General features: G+C 38.1%; 2 protein-coding genes across 7 annotated transcripts in view; both read right to left on the bottom strand.

The window, feature by feature from the left end:
- The window catches only part of SMIM38 (small integral membrane protein 38), a 39,999-nt gene extending 37,360 nt beyond the window's left edge, over positions 1-2,639 (bottom strand). The window contains exons 1-3 of the mRNA XM_054827940.1: positions 2,502-2,639; positions 1,573-1,722; positions 1,178-1,370 (exon numbers count right to left, since the gene is read on the bottom strand). The gene's annotated coding sequence lies outside the window, so the exon portion shown is untranslated. The remainder of the gene's footprint in view (positions 1-1,177; positions 1,371-1,572; positions 1,723-2,501) is intronic.
- The window catches only part of TPCN2 (two pore segment channel 2), a 35,319-nt gene continuing 23,476 nt past the window's right edge, over positions 2,409-14,251 (bottom strand). For 3 of the 6 annotated variants that reach the window (XM_054827936.1, XM_054827933.1, XM_054827938.1), the window contains 7 exons: positions 12,513-12,586; positions 12,041-12,131; positions 11,836-11,918; positions 10,644-10,725; positions 9,100-9,185; positions 8,320-8,390; positions 5,895-7,519 (listed from right to left, as the gene is read on the bottom strand). In XM_054827936.1, the coding sequence (XP_054683911.1) occupies positions 7,386-7,519; positions 8,320-8,390; positions 9,100-9,185; positions 10,644-10,725; positions 11,836-11,918; positions 12,041-12,131; positions 12,513-12,586 (621 nt within the window). In that variant the 3' untranslated portion in view covers positions 5,895-7,385. Of the gene's footprint in view, positions 2,700-5,894; positions 8,391-9,099; positions 9,186-10,643; positions 10,726-11,835; positions 11,919-12,040; positions 12,132-12,512; positions 12,587-14,251 lie in introns of those variants that run through there. The other 3 variants (XM_054827935.1, XM_054827937.1, XM_054827939.1) reach the window with 3 other exon arrangements.

The following is a 14,251-nucleotide window of genomic DNA, read 5'->3' on the forward strand; positions in this document are numbered from 1 at the left end:
TAGTAGTCTATGTAATCTACCCTAGAGAGGCCCCAGCAAGTCAAGTTAACTTCAGACCTCAATTACAACATGTGGGCAACTTTATTGCCCAACAAAAAGTACATTACACATTTATGACCTCATTTTATTAAATTCTCCTAATGACAATCACTATTGGGTGTGTATGTGTGCAAGATTAATATACAAATATAGTATAGATTTTTGTATTAACAAGACTAAAAGCTCACCTGCATGGCAGGTGTTGCTGCAGCCACGTGCTTGCGTTATGGATTAACCAACTCCTATCAAAAACTGGGGCCTGTCAACCAAATCTAAAGCAAGAAAGGCAGGTGCTTTTCCTGCTGATCTAGCTGAGAGCTCTGATTGAATTACATCAGTAAAGAATAGCTTTGCTTTCTTCATGAAATCTGATTAGAGAAAGAGAGAGGTAACACCTTACACAACATGGTGAAGCTTAAAGGACAATCTGCTCCTCTTATGGCCCCTTCTGCTGGCTACTTTGATCTAAGTTTTATTGTCTGGGTTTAACACCTTCACCTTTGATTTTACAGAGAACTTCTTTAGAGCTGTTTTTCTATACCAAGTAATTGTTCAAGTCTTTTCAGAGAAACCACCAATTATCCAGGATGCAGGAAACTAGACACTCGTAGTTTTGGTGAAATACAAGATTATTCTCACTGGTATTAAACAGGTAAGGGAAGACATATTAAAGACTTAAGTTTTACTTTCTAAGATCATTACTTAATAAAAAAGAGCACTGGCAACAGCTCAGCACATTATATGTGGAACCAATTAATTCCTAAATGCAAGAAGGAGACCTAACATAATAAAATAATACAGGTTAGACTGGCTTTTTGGCTCACCTCAATAGGATGCTCATTGTACAAGGTCATTTTTGTACTACCACTACAGAGCTCAATGTTATAGCGTTACAGTTTTGCATCTCACACAAAATGATAATTCTTTTCCGGAAGCTAACAGAACCCAATCTGATTTTAGCCAGAATCCTACACAATAACCCTAACTTTAAGGACAGAAGGGATTTTGATTTTTATGCCTACCCGATATGACAGGTTGTGTAACATAATCCTTACAATTTGACTCAGTAATTTCTGCATCCAGCCCGACAACCTGTAGTAGTATTGGAGATTGTATTTCACATTACACAGACACACACCTGCTATACAAAAGAACTTGGTCTTAAAGATGCACTCCATTTTCTATTTTGACATAAATTTCCATTCTTTCAAATGCTGATGATTCTTTGTCAATGAGATTGTGCAGGGCAGTTGGCCTCTTGGACAGTTTTCCAAACTCAGTATGTTGTTGCAAGCACTCCCCAGCTCTGAGAAGTCAGATCGTTCACTTACCTCAAAGAACAAAATACAAGCAGTACAAAAGGAAGATGAGGCTAAAGAAAACCTCAAGCATTTTTGCAGTTTCATGTCTGACATTAAAATTGGAGTTGTCAAATAACTGCTGTTTAGGTTGTTAGGTCAACCTGTATTTTTTCCTCTATTTTTGTACAGCTACAGTAATATCTTAATTACTGGAATCTAGCAGTTTACTTACATTTACTATATGTCCAGCACATGTGCCAGCCTCAGATCATCCCTACTAAATATTTATAAATCAGATGGCAAATCAATAACAGTCCTCCCTCCTCTTTTGATAAGGTGGGAAACAAGTAGAGTTAGAAGTTTAGAGGTTCCAGGATTTGTTCTGCAATTTTAAAACAAAGTAAATCGAAAAGTTACATATAAGAATAGGCAGTAGCAAAATTATAAACTAATTGATGTGGAAACATCAACGTCATCTTATAAACATACAACTGAAGTTCACAGCTGTTGCAAAAAAGAAAGCAGTATTGTCTGTTAGCAAAGGCAGTGAGCAGGGACTGCAGGTTTTATTCTTAACTCTCCCACGAATTTCAAGCTCAGCTGTGGGCAGATCACCAAATATCTCAGCTGATCATCTACAAAATAAGGATAGTAATATTTTCCTATCCCAGCAGGATGTCTTTAGGAAAATACTTGGGAGGCACTCAAATGGTGCAATGACGGGGGCCATGAAAGTATCTGTACAGAACAAAGACAACACCTGCTCAACTAGCTTAATGGGAAAAAGATGACTCAGACTGTTATAAGGAATTTCTAGCATTAAAGGACAAGCTGCAATTGTCTTCAACTTACATTTCAAAGTTAAAAAAAGTCAACATCAGTAAGCCATCTTTATACAATTACAATGGAAAAATTCTAAGTATAGGACTAGATATGAAAATCAATGCAAATAAACTACATAAATGGCTGGAATTGTAAGTTACAGAAGACACTTAAGTTTTCCCTTATAGTAGATAACACGTGTAACGCATGACAAAACATCATTTTGCTACCTTTGACAAACAAGCACATATATGACAGAGGTAACTGTATACCACAATTGTTCCTCCAGAATTGCAACAATTTTAGTTAACTAAGACACTTTTAGAAAAACACACATACTTATTTTGCTTTGCGACTCCATTTTGTACACAGTCTGGAAGTTCTTCTCATATTCTTTATGGGAGATAATGATAGGTGGCTCCTCCAGTACTTTGCTGTACACATCACTATGTACTTAGTATTTGAAGAATGCCATCTCAGCTTAGAGGATTTTTCCTGAACGTTTTCTCTCACTTTATACTGGAAAAAAAAGTAGCTCTACAAACACAGAAAAAGATTTAAGTACAGAATTAAATATGAAGTTTATGATTAAGGAAGTCCGAGGATCTGGTGTTTATTCCTGAATTAGCAACGGATTTCCCATGACCTTAACTTCTTCATTTAGATACTCCATGATCTATTTTATCTTTTTAAAAAGTAATGGTATCCCTGAAGGATGCAGGAAAGCCCAGTTCACAGCTCAAACACATTAGCTCACACTTCTACAAACTAACGATGCTGAGCATGCGTAAGTCTCTGGACCATCTCCCTTCCTCCACACTGGATTTTAAGTGCTCAATTCCCATTGAAAGGCTTCAGATTCTAAGCTCCCTTGGATCCAGTGAAATAACAGACCAATTTCATTTAACACAATTCCCAACAATACAGCGTTACTTCTCATATAATTTTCTAGCTGCTTCTAGGAATTACACAGCATCGGTCGCCTGGTAATATTTTTAAATTAATTCACCAAACCAAGTTTGATAGAAGAGCTAAAGCATCAAAGGTATAAGTGTCACGCATTTTGTGACAACTGGTGGCAAACAGAGCAGCGTGCCCAAATTAAGCGTTCTCACCAAGGGAAAGATCAAGTTATCTGATCAGCTTGGCTTGCCAGTGAGCAAACACGAACTGGAAGAAGGGCAGCATGTTCCTCCTCTTGCCCAAAAAAGGATGTAGAAATGAGATTAAGGGGAACCCAGTAGAGAGAACTTAAAGGAGAAATATGGGGCGGAGTGTAGGGACCAGGAGATGCTGGTTGAGTATTAGCAACAGAGCACATACAACTAAATCTCATCTTCCCGTTTACAATGGGAAGCTGAAGGAGCATATTTTTTTTGCTATCCCTACTTGTAAAATACTTGCATGCTGTAAACATTTGTAAGCCATTAGCTAGAACCCACAGCACATGCTGTAACAACAAAAGCAAGGTTTGCTACAGCCATGGTAATTCTTTCCAGTGAAATCACAGAGAGGTAGGCGGGACAGGATCTCGGGGACCAGCTGAAGCATCGCCAAGCAGGGGCAGGTTCACAAACATCCAGACAAAGCTGTAGCAGGTGACTGTCAAACCCATCCTAAAAGGGCATTCCAGTGAAGGGGAGTCTGTGACCTCCTGCGAATTAGGAAGCATCTCTCATATCTAGCAACTCTTTTTGCTGAAATCCAAACTACAACTTGTCCTACAACAGGCACACAGAGATTACACAGCGTAAACAGTTCGCTTCTCTCAACTGTTTACGTACTTGAATAGTTTAAAAAACTATGTGCCTGAACAAATTATTTCCTTCAAAGTTCTTCCCAACTCACACCTTCCAAATTTCTTAAGATCGCTGTAACTGTCCTATAACAAATGCCTCCCCCCAGCTGTTTATTTTAAAATGCAGGGCCCAAAATGGGAACAGCAGGGCCTAAAGGGAAGTGCTATTACAAATTATAGCAATTTTCTTTTGATCTCTTTCAGATGCTGTTAGCTCATTCAATTTATAGTACACCGTAAGCCTTAAAATATTTGTCTTCTCTTACTCTGTTATATACTTCCACATTTTATGTTTCTAAACTGTAATAGTCCATATTTATCTCTTAAACTAGAGGAAATTGCCAAAATTATCAAAGTAAAATTTATCAAGGTCATTTTTAAACAATGTCCTGTATAGTGAAGTGCTTAGATTCGGAACAGAAACCAAATCTTATCGCTCCAACCCCTCCTCCCTAATTATTTCTACCGAGTTCACATAACAAATAGCTCTGAATGTTTATAAAGACTGCAGATTAAGTGTAACCCATTTGATTTGTGGAAGACTCCCATCAGTTGAATGGGCTTTTAATTAGACAAAAAATCTAGAGAAAGAAAATCATCACCACCTACATAAATAAAAGCAGGCAGACACCTATTTTTACTTTTTTTTTCAATAAAAAGCCAAGACATGGAGCGCTGAAATGACTTCATCTGACTAAAGCAATGTTAAACAATAGCAGAAGCCACAGTAACACTACATACTGCTCGTGATATACTGGCAGGTGAAAAGATAAACCATCTAACAAGATAAGAAATATCTTTACCTCACATTTCAGAGATAGTTAATCTATACACTGCATCGGTTTCCTATAGGCCCCATTTTTTTCTTATAGCTTTGTATGCCCCTGTATTTTTGTGCATATTAAAAAGTGTTCGGGGTTATGAAAAAGTAATGTAGCCTAAAATGTATTAAGAGATGTACAATATTACCACAACAAATAGGTTTATTCACATAAGCCCTTGACACCCAGAAGAGTATTTCTTCCTTTGCCTGTAATTTCTACATAGTTACTAGGTTCTTCTGCAGGTCTGACCAATATAAGCTTTTTAAATTTCTTCGTAGTTAACTGTCCTTGTGAGGTTTATCACTGTATTTCTACTTAAAGAATCAAGAACACTTCAATCGCCTCTATCCTCTCCCTCTACTCCTAAATCTTTAAGTAACACAAATTCATAGCAAATCAGGAAAGAAAAAAAAAATCTCAGGAATCTCAAATTAGCCAGCAGTCTGGTGATTAAGACCCTCCTCCAGAAGCTAGAAAAATCTGAGCCTGATTTAATAATGCAAGATGACCTTCTATTCGCTTTGGCTTTCACATGCTTCACCTCAGCATCCGCTACACCCATTGTCAGAGACATCAGCAATTTTAAGCCTTTAGCTTGACCCAGAATCGATTTTGTTCTTTAAAAAAAAGCATCTTCTAAAACAGAACTTGTTTCAAAATAATGCCATGGACTCTGCTACATTATGTGCAAAATTTGTCCCAGTTGAAATGCTATGAGTGTGCTTATTGCACTATTATTTTCAGGAAAAAGAGATGAAGAAATACCCCTAGTTCTCAAAGACTGAAATGCAAAGGGAAATCAAGCTGCTCAACACCCTCAACGCTCAGTTCCAATGAAGTTTCACCTTAAAAATTCAGCATATCAAGTACCTACAGATCATGTTACAAGTCTCTAGAACTGGAGAATAACAGAGCAGCGTACTTTAGGTCCCTGCATTTTGACGCCAGGCAGTGGTGTCCCCATCTGCATGTAACTAACCTCTTCTATGGACCAGCCTTCAACTAGTAAAGATAACAGGAGCACAGATGCTGAGCACAGCAGAAATCAGTAGCTGGGGGAAAGGAAAAAAACAAGCTACAAGAATTACTGCAACACCCTGATTATTTTCATATTAAGAGAAGAAAGGTTTTTTTAATAATGCAAACCTCAAATTTAACCCAGTTACATACATTCATTTTCATGATTTATACAATTATTGCCTAAGACTTGTGGTCATTTATATCTTTCAGTACAAGTGACATTAGGTATCACAATTTCGTATTAAATTCTAGTTACACTTTCAGTCAATTACACAAGTGTGAAACAAGAACAAGACAAGACTATTCCCTTAAGATAGCCTTCTTCACATTTGTCCAGATGCAAAGAATTTATAATGGGGACATTTGTGATGTTTATGATAATCCCACACCAGTTGGTGTTGCTTTGGTAGATTGTAGTGGAACGTAATGCCAAAAAAAAAAAAAGAGACAAAAAATATTAAACTTCCAGGCAGATAAGAACCAGCCACTTCCTTTTTGGCAAGGCAAGTATTCAGAAAAGTGGAAAAAAGAATTTCAATAAATAAGGTAAAATAGAGTATTGAACTGTTAGTAAGTGCCAATAAATTGGTGGTAGTGATTACATCATCCTAGAAGCAGAAACCATCCTGACATAAAACCATTCTGAAAAAAACCGAAGTCATATCTAGAAAAGCTTTGTGCTGATGTCTTTATCTACTTGCTATGATGTGTGGTCTAAGTGCATGACTGAAAATAAGCATGGTAATGCCACTGAAACCAGCGCGAGTTACTGGGTGGATTTTTCTGGAACGGAGACAAGAGTATCGCTTAAGAGGCAAGATTACAAAAGTAAGGAAGGATTGCTGGAGTGCCTCAGAGCTCAGTTCAGATTTTTTCTACACATATGGAAACTACAACACATTTTATCCCACAGCACAAGGAAAATATAAGCAGAAAATAAAGAAATACACAAGAATCACTATACAAGCTCTAAACAGTAAGACAACAATGCAGAAAATATGCTTTTGAGCCCAAACGCGCCATCATTCCAGATGTTTTTCTCTCCCTTATGCAGGAAAAAGACAAATGACAAAGAAAAATAAGAGAAAGAAAAGCATACAAGATGCCTGCTTGGCACTTTTCAAAAATGTTTTGTCTTCTAAAAAGGATCAAATAAGTTATAGATAGCAGCAGTGTTTAATGGCCAATTACCTTCCTCAAGCCTTTGTCAATACAGAGATGATCACAATAATGTCTATTTTGGTGACAAGTGTCTCAATGACAAGGCAGCACCCCAAAGGGTAGTTTCATTTTTATATATAAAAATAATAGTTGAGATTGATTCTATTCTTCATAGTGATTTACTAGTTATGTGACAAAGATTCAAACAAAACCACCTTTTTTAGAGGAATACTAAGGAATAAAGGCTTACTCTTAATTCTCCTCTTTAGATTTGTTGACAAAGTTATCTACCCAAAAAGCATTACCCACGTGAAAGCTTGTGGTATACAGCACGTGGTCATTGAGCCATAAAAGAATGTGATCTTGCCGTATTGGCTGAGCACTTCCATTTCCCATAGACTCAAATGCAAATCTGAACCCCTAGACACTTTGATTATCCTGTTCAATCTTCCCCCTCTTTAAGTGGGAGACTCGCAGCGATCGTGGTGCTACATTCCAGCCAAAGTTCATTCCCCTCAGCTTTTTCATGGAATATGATACAGTGTAGAACAGGACTTGGAAGAGAGGAAAAGGAAAGCAATATGAGAATATTTACTCTAAACAAGAGCTCAATTTTACCACATTGAAAACCGTGAGTGCAATTGCTCCATTCAAAGTTATAACTGCTCTCAAAGTTACCACAATGATGCAACCAACACAAACCCTAGATCAAAAACAAAAGAAAAAAAGAGAGGATGCGAGAAGTAGACACTCCCCGTTACTAAGTTGAAATTGATTGTGTTCGGAAGTGGCTAACTACTGAAAATTTGGTGAGATATGCTGGTGTCACATTTCAATAAAAACAGTGTTTCAACTCTTACTACTAAAAGATTAAGGATTTTGTCCTGGTCCTGCCTAATCCATTCATGAATCGCAGGGCACAGTCCTTGCCACACTCGCCTACCAGAAGAGCCAGTTCCATTTTCTTGTGCTGAAAAAAGTAGCAGGCTTAGTGGTTACAAAGTTCATGTTTTAAAGTGCACTGTCATTTTAAACACACTTTCCCTTCTTAAAAAAAGAAAATAAAACATTCTGATATCAACAGTTTATAAAAATAACAGCTGCAATATTCCTCTAAAATTGCAACTTAAAATCAAGTCAAATTAGCAGGATTCAAATCTTTTTCAAAAATAAAAAGATATGAACCAAAAATAAAAAAACCTCTTTCTGCAGAGAATTGCCAAGCAAAACCTCATGTACTGTCCTACAAGCCTCTCTCCTAACAGCACCTCACAGAAAATCCATTCAGTTTCTTCCAGCTGACAACCTCAAGAAAACAGAGGTCTAAAAGTAGTCCTTCCCAGCAGTCACCTACATAACTGCAGGTGTGGATGCTGGTGCAGTTTTTCCATCAGCTCTTCCTCTGTAGGTTCTTCCAAAACATCTCTACAAAGAAAAAGCATAAGTTGTTAGTGGCAGCAAAGGGAACTTCTCAGCATTTGTTTTTGCAATGCACACACTGAGATGTAGCGTGTGCTTGTTTCAAGAATGAAACAAGGAATTAAAGTTACAATAAGTTGATGCTCCCTAAAGATGCATCTACTTGCAAGTGATCCATCCTTTACAGATGTGTCATGGATACCAGCAGCTGTTTTCCCATAAGAAGCAGGGAAGCAATTTCCTGCGCTCAGTACAATACAACTGAAGGTCAGTAGATTTGTTTTCCTGAAAAAACTCCCAAATGAGAACATGTTCCCAACGCTACTATTGAATATCCAATGTGCACCAGAAGTTCCACTTGCACACGATCATCAAGTATCAACTCACCACCCACAATTTCACGATAAGCCAAGAATGTGCATTGCTTTCCTCATCTTCCCTTTTCCCTCTCAACACAGTCCTCATGTCCCTCACACCCCCAACACCTCTTCTCCCATCATACTATGGGCAAAAAGCACATAAAGGTTAGGCTACCAAGTCATCTTAAAGCAGACTTAACTACACTACTTAGTGAATTTTTCCAAGCAGATGAAACAGTTTGCTTCAGGGGGAGGAAACAAAAGGCAAGCCTTTTACCCTCTTGCAGCCAGCACACTTTTTTTAAAACAGCTGAACATATAAAACTAGATCAGTTACCAAGTCTAGTTCAACTCACCTGAACATTAGTTCAACTGTCCTCTGGTATTCAATATCTGAAAGAGGCTCTCGATGACAGCGACGGTCCCACTTGTGAATAAAGTTCTGGAACGTAAAAGGAACAGGAAAAAAATTAAAGGCTACTTTTGGCGACATGAGAAAAGAGGTTATATTAGGTCAATATGTTTGCGGGTAAGGTTTGGGAGGGGAGCGAGGTTTGTTTTTAAACACAGAGTGGCAGAGCAGGGACTTATTTAGGCATCAGCATATTTATTGGCTGCAGGTCACTATTTTATTCAAGCCTGTTGTTCAGGAATGAAATGACTTTTTCATCACACATTGAGAGAAGCATAGAGCGGAAGACAGCCCTGCTGCCTTCTGCTCCTAACAAGGACTGCCTCCCCGAGATAACTGTGTGAACTACCCACAAGAGTTCACCTGCTTTGAATTCTTTCCTCTCTAAAAAGCCAACAATATATATACATACTCCTAGTCCAGGCATCACAGCTTAAACTCAGCTTCTGGTTTTGTCATGTTCCCTTATCCATTTTGAGTTACTCTGACAAATCAATACCTAGGGAGTAGACACACAGCTCAGGCAGAAAAAAAAGGGGGGGGGGGAGGGGCAGGGAGGAAAGGAGAAAAATAGTGGCATCCTGCTGCCCTGCTACAGAATGCTACATCTTGGCTCTTACAGCAAAACTTTGGCTACAGCCCTGCAGATGTAAGCAGGTAGAAGATTTCATAGGATTAACATTCAGCTAGAACAGAAAGTCTTTTCTGAAACGCTCACGGGCAAGACTGAGGCTCAGCGTGAGACTCGTATCTAAGTTTCTGTCTAAAAGTTCACCATTCTGCCCACAGTAGTAAATTTTAGCTCTCAATGCAGTCAACAACAACAAGAGCATCTCCAAAAGAAATTTTCATAGGTTTTGAGATGGGGTGAAGTGCCCTCTACAGGCATGCAATTCTTCATGGCATTGCTCAGGTACCTACTTTTCCAGAGCTTCTTTAAAAAAAAAAAAAAAAAAAAACTCTAGAAGATGATCTCTTCAAAATAAGTAATCAGTTCCATTCTTCTAGTGTGGAACTGAATACAGGTAATAATTCAAATTGGGGTAGGAAGAAACATGGGACAACCAAATAAAATAAAAATGTAAATTTTAAAGCGCTAACTTCACTTGCTGACAAATCAAAATGCAAAAAGTCTGCAGCTTGAATAACTAATGCTGAAGTTAAATGCTAATGTACAAGAGACAAGCAATTTTATTATAAAGTATTTTTCATCTTTATAGAGAGGGAGCTATAATGGCAAACATACACACCCAAAGAAATGTAACCAGATCTGTGAGAAAGTTGCAAATAAAATACACAATTGTCTAGGAAAAAGAAAATGCTCACTGACCATCTCGGGGGAAAGGCGGCAAGGAGAAAGATGAAGTAAGCAAAAACCAACACAAAACCAACATACTTCTCCAAAACAGTTGTCTGGGTTCTTTTCATTTCCCACACAAATTAGAACCTGTCTTCATGATCTAATACCAAATAAACAGACTTCCTTACCTCCAGAAGTAAAGCTACGAAGAGATTAACCCAGATGACAGAGGAGATCAACCACCAGGTTACAAAATAGATCTTTGCCCACCTGCAGGTGAGATTAACAGACAATAAGCGAAGCAGGCATTAAATAACCTCAGCCTGAAAGTGGCTAAAGAGAGTCATGAAATCACATTTTTCCTTGAAATATAATACCAATACTTTTTTAATGTAAAAGGAGGTCTGGAACAAAAAAATAAAAGTAGAAAATCTTTGCCTTTCATTAAGTTAGCCAAACAGACTCGCTCCCCCCATTTAACATACCAAATTAAACTCTGAAGGGAGAGAAAAGAAATTGTACTGGATCAAAGCAAAAGATCCATCTAGGCTAGTATCCTCCAAGAGTGGTCAAAAGCAGAAGCACAGGAAAGAGTGCAAACCCACAGCAAAATAGCTATGATGCTACCCTACTACGTGCTCTCCCAATCTCCAACCATTTGCAGTTCAGAGATTTCTTGAGCTAGAGGTAGCTTCCATTCATTGCAGATCCCAACGGAGTTCTCTTTCACAACTTGTCCAGTCTACACCAGACCACGTTAAACATTTATCACACACAACAGCCCGTAGAAGCACATTCCACAACTTAACTACATGCTGGTTAAGGAGCCAAGGACCACTGGAACAGCTCAACCCAGAGGCTATCCAGTTCATTCAAACATTCCCATAAAGTAATTAAATACAATTGAAAGATATATTCAAGGTTTTAAGTTTACAATAAATTGTTCACCCACAGGGAAAAAATGCAGAAGCAGCCCAAAATTAATTACAGCCATTCACTAATATCTCACTTCTGTGAGATTGGCTCTACAGCGAGAGCCACCCACTGAATACATGTTGCAAGCCTGTTTATAATCCACTTAAGTCATTCACTCTGTTTTGGAACAAGATGACTACCAAGCCAGTTTCCAATCCCTTCTAAATGTGACAAGGGATTTCATGGCATCCGCCAAGCACTAGATCAACCACCAAGTTACACAAGTTAAAGAATAGCCATGAAGTATTAAGTTTATTTCCTACATATCTGAATTGACCCAAAAGAAATGTAAGCAACACCCCTCTTAGCAGATGGTAGGAACTGTGCTACGTGTAAAATTCTTGTTCAGTCACCTTATAAGCAAGATTTATATGGGACTTTTTCAGTATTATCACTGCTACTTACGGACTTGAATATCTTGAAAACGCTTCCAAAAAGACTTGCCAGTTGTTCACCACCATCACATCCCAGAGGGTCACCACTGCTGCCTAAATAACATGAGTAAAACAGAAGCTGAGTGGCTATATCACACACTTAAGCCTCAGAAAATGAGGGGAAGAGACGAGCAGAGAGGGGAAGAGGGACAGATTCCATCAATGATCAGACTCACAGCAAAGTCATCAAAGTTGTTCGGCCAATATTCCAGCTGTTCGTAGGTCCCACACTGCAGAGTGCCATTACCGTACGTTGTATTGACAGCACTACAAGAGAATCACAGGCTGATGAGAGCATAGCTTTCTATGTTCTATACCTTAACGCCAAGATTCTTCTGAGTGCCTTGTAGAAAGTTAAGCATCTTGTATGAGCAGAAAAACAACGGAAATAGTTACAAAAGTATTTAAGCTACAGCAGGGTAAGAATTCAAGCTACAGATAAGCATTCCTGCAATTGCAATACAAGAAGAAAGAACAGAAGGACTTACAGATTTTAAAAGTCTGTGTGATTTAACATTAAAAGAAGGGTGGCTCCAAGAATAAGAGGGGAAAAAAACCCACCCACAACGAACCACAAACAACTCTGAGGTACCAAGTCGCAGATGCTTTTGAAAAACAGATTCTGAGTAGTGATGTTTAGAACGTTACCTGGTATTTCCCAAGGGAACAACAACACCTTTAAATAGCATTATGCCAGTTATAGCAAATGCATAGAAAACCACCTGGAAGGAATATAAGCAAGTATTAGTTTTGAATATTTCTGTCACTAAATAAGAAAACAATGCAATTAACATGGAATTCACATTAGTACCACAGTTAAAGGAATTTGGTCAAGAACAATGCCTGAAGCTATTAGAGTGAAAATACTTCTCACTATCTGTATTACTTAACTGTTCACTCTTTTTAATATTCTTTTTTACTTTCAGTTGTTAAAATGCACTAAATCATTTTACTTTACAATCTATTTTACTTTTCTGTGTCTCAGAATGCTGATATTTAACTATTAACACTGCAGAACAGTGATTTTAAAAACGAAACCAAAATCAGTACCTGTATTTACAAGGAATAATCTAAATACCTGGGGAGCTTTCTGCTAGATTCAGTGAAAATGAGCTTTTACTAAATTTAACTGAAGGCCAAAACTAAGTCAGTATTTTATATTACATCAGCAACTTCTTTAAAAAAGTTATATTGATCTAAAATAAAGGTTTCAATAGCACAAAGGATTTTGGAACTTCTGTCTTTTACTTGTTAGAAATGCAAGTTTCTAACTTTCTAACTAGTTTTTAAAGAGATACTTTTCACAGTCTTCAGCAGTTGCCTAGGTGATTTTGCAAATTTTATCCTAAAAAGATTATTCTAGAAACAACCTAGCACTTTGCTCCTCTGAGTAAAGAGCCATTTGTCCTAGGATAGCTTGAAACAAGCCGAGTCTTCAAAGGAAGATGTCATTAGTCATATTTCTGTATTTTGCTACAAAACAGACCCAAGAAGGAAGTCTGGGAGGAGAAGAGAGACTGCCTTGACCTATGAGTCACAGCCCTGTGAACACTACTGGAATTAGTTGAAGCTGACATTCCACAACCGGCCAGAAGATGGAGTTTCTGGCTTGGTAATAAAGTTAATTCTATTCTTTGGAAAAAGATACGCTCAAAACACAAACTGCCTGAGAAATTAGCTAATCAATTACATTACTTTATCAGTGTGTGTTCCAGGTTAACATTAGGAAAGATGTTTTGCATCAGCTGCTAATGGAGTCACATCACTGCGGCAGCGGCTCAGTGACAGCTTCTACACAGCCTCAAGTAAAAGCAAATTATATTAAATGGAAGCAACAAACACCATCGTAGACTTGCCTCATAATTGGTGTAAAGCTACAATTCACACTCCCTGCATTAAAGGCAATCAGCAGCACACACTTAAACCATTTAATGAGCGTTACTTCTTAAACATAGTGGTAGGGACACCATGTTGAAACACTAATGCATAATTCCCAAAAATAAAGTCAAGCCTATTACTACAGGCTCCTGCCATCTTAGCTGTGTCTTTCAGGAATAGAAAAGAGCTTCCAGCAGAATGCTACAGCCCAGGGGCAGCCATGCCAGTAGCAACACAACAACAGCAGCAGTAATGTCAATATGTGCCTCTCCCACCTATCCATGACACAACCCTACCAGCCTCCGAAAGGGTGACAAGCAAACGTGTGTTTCTTTAGCATGGTGTACGTACTTAACCAAGAACCGGCAAAGTTAGTAAAACTGCAGTCAGCCTTTAGACAGTTTATTACATTGAGTAACAAATTGGATAATGAAAAGTTTTTCATTATCCTAAACCTGTTCCTAGCATATGCAAGATTGGCATTTAGGCTCTTAAGATGTATTTTTCAC

The sequence above is a fragment of the Grus americana genome, chromosome 5 (genome assembly GCF_028858705.1).
Source record: "Grus americana isolate bGruAme1 chromosome 5, bGruAme1.mat, whole genome shotgun sequence".
Lineage (NCBI taxonomy): Eukaryota > Metazoa > Chordata > Aves > Gruiformes > Gruidae > Grus > Grus americana.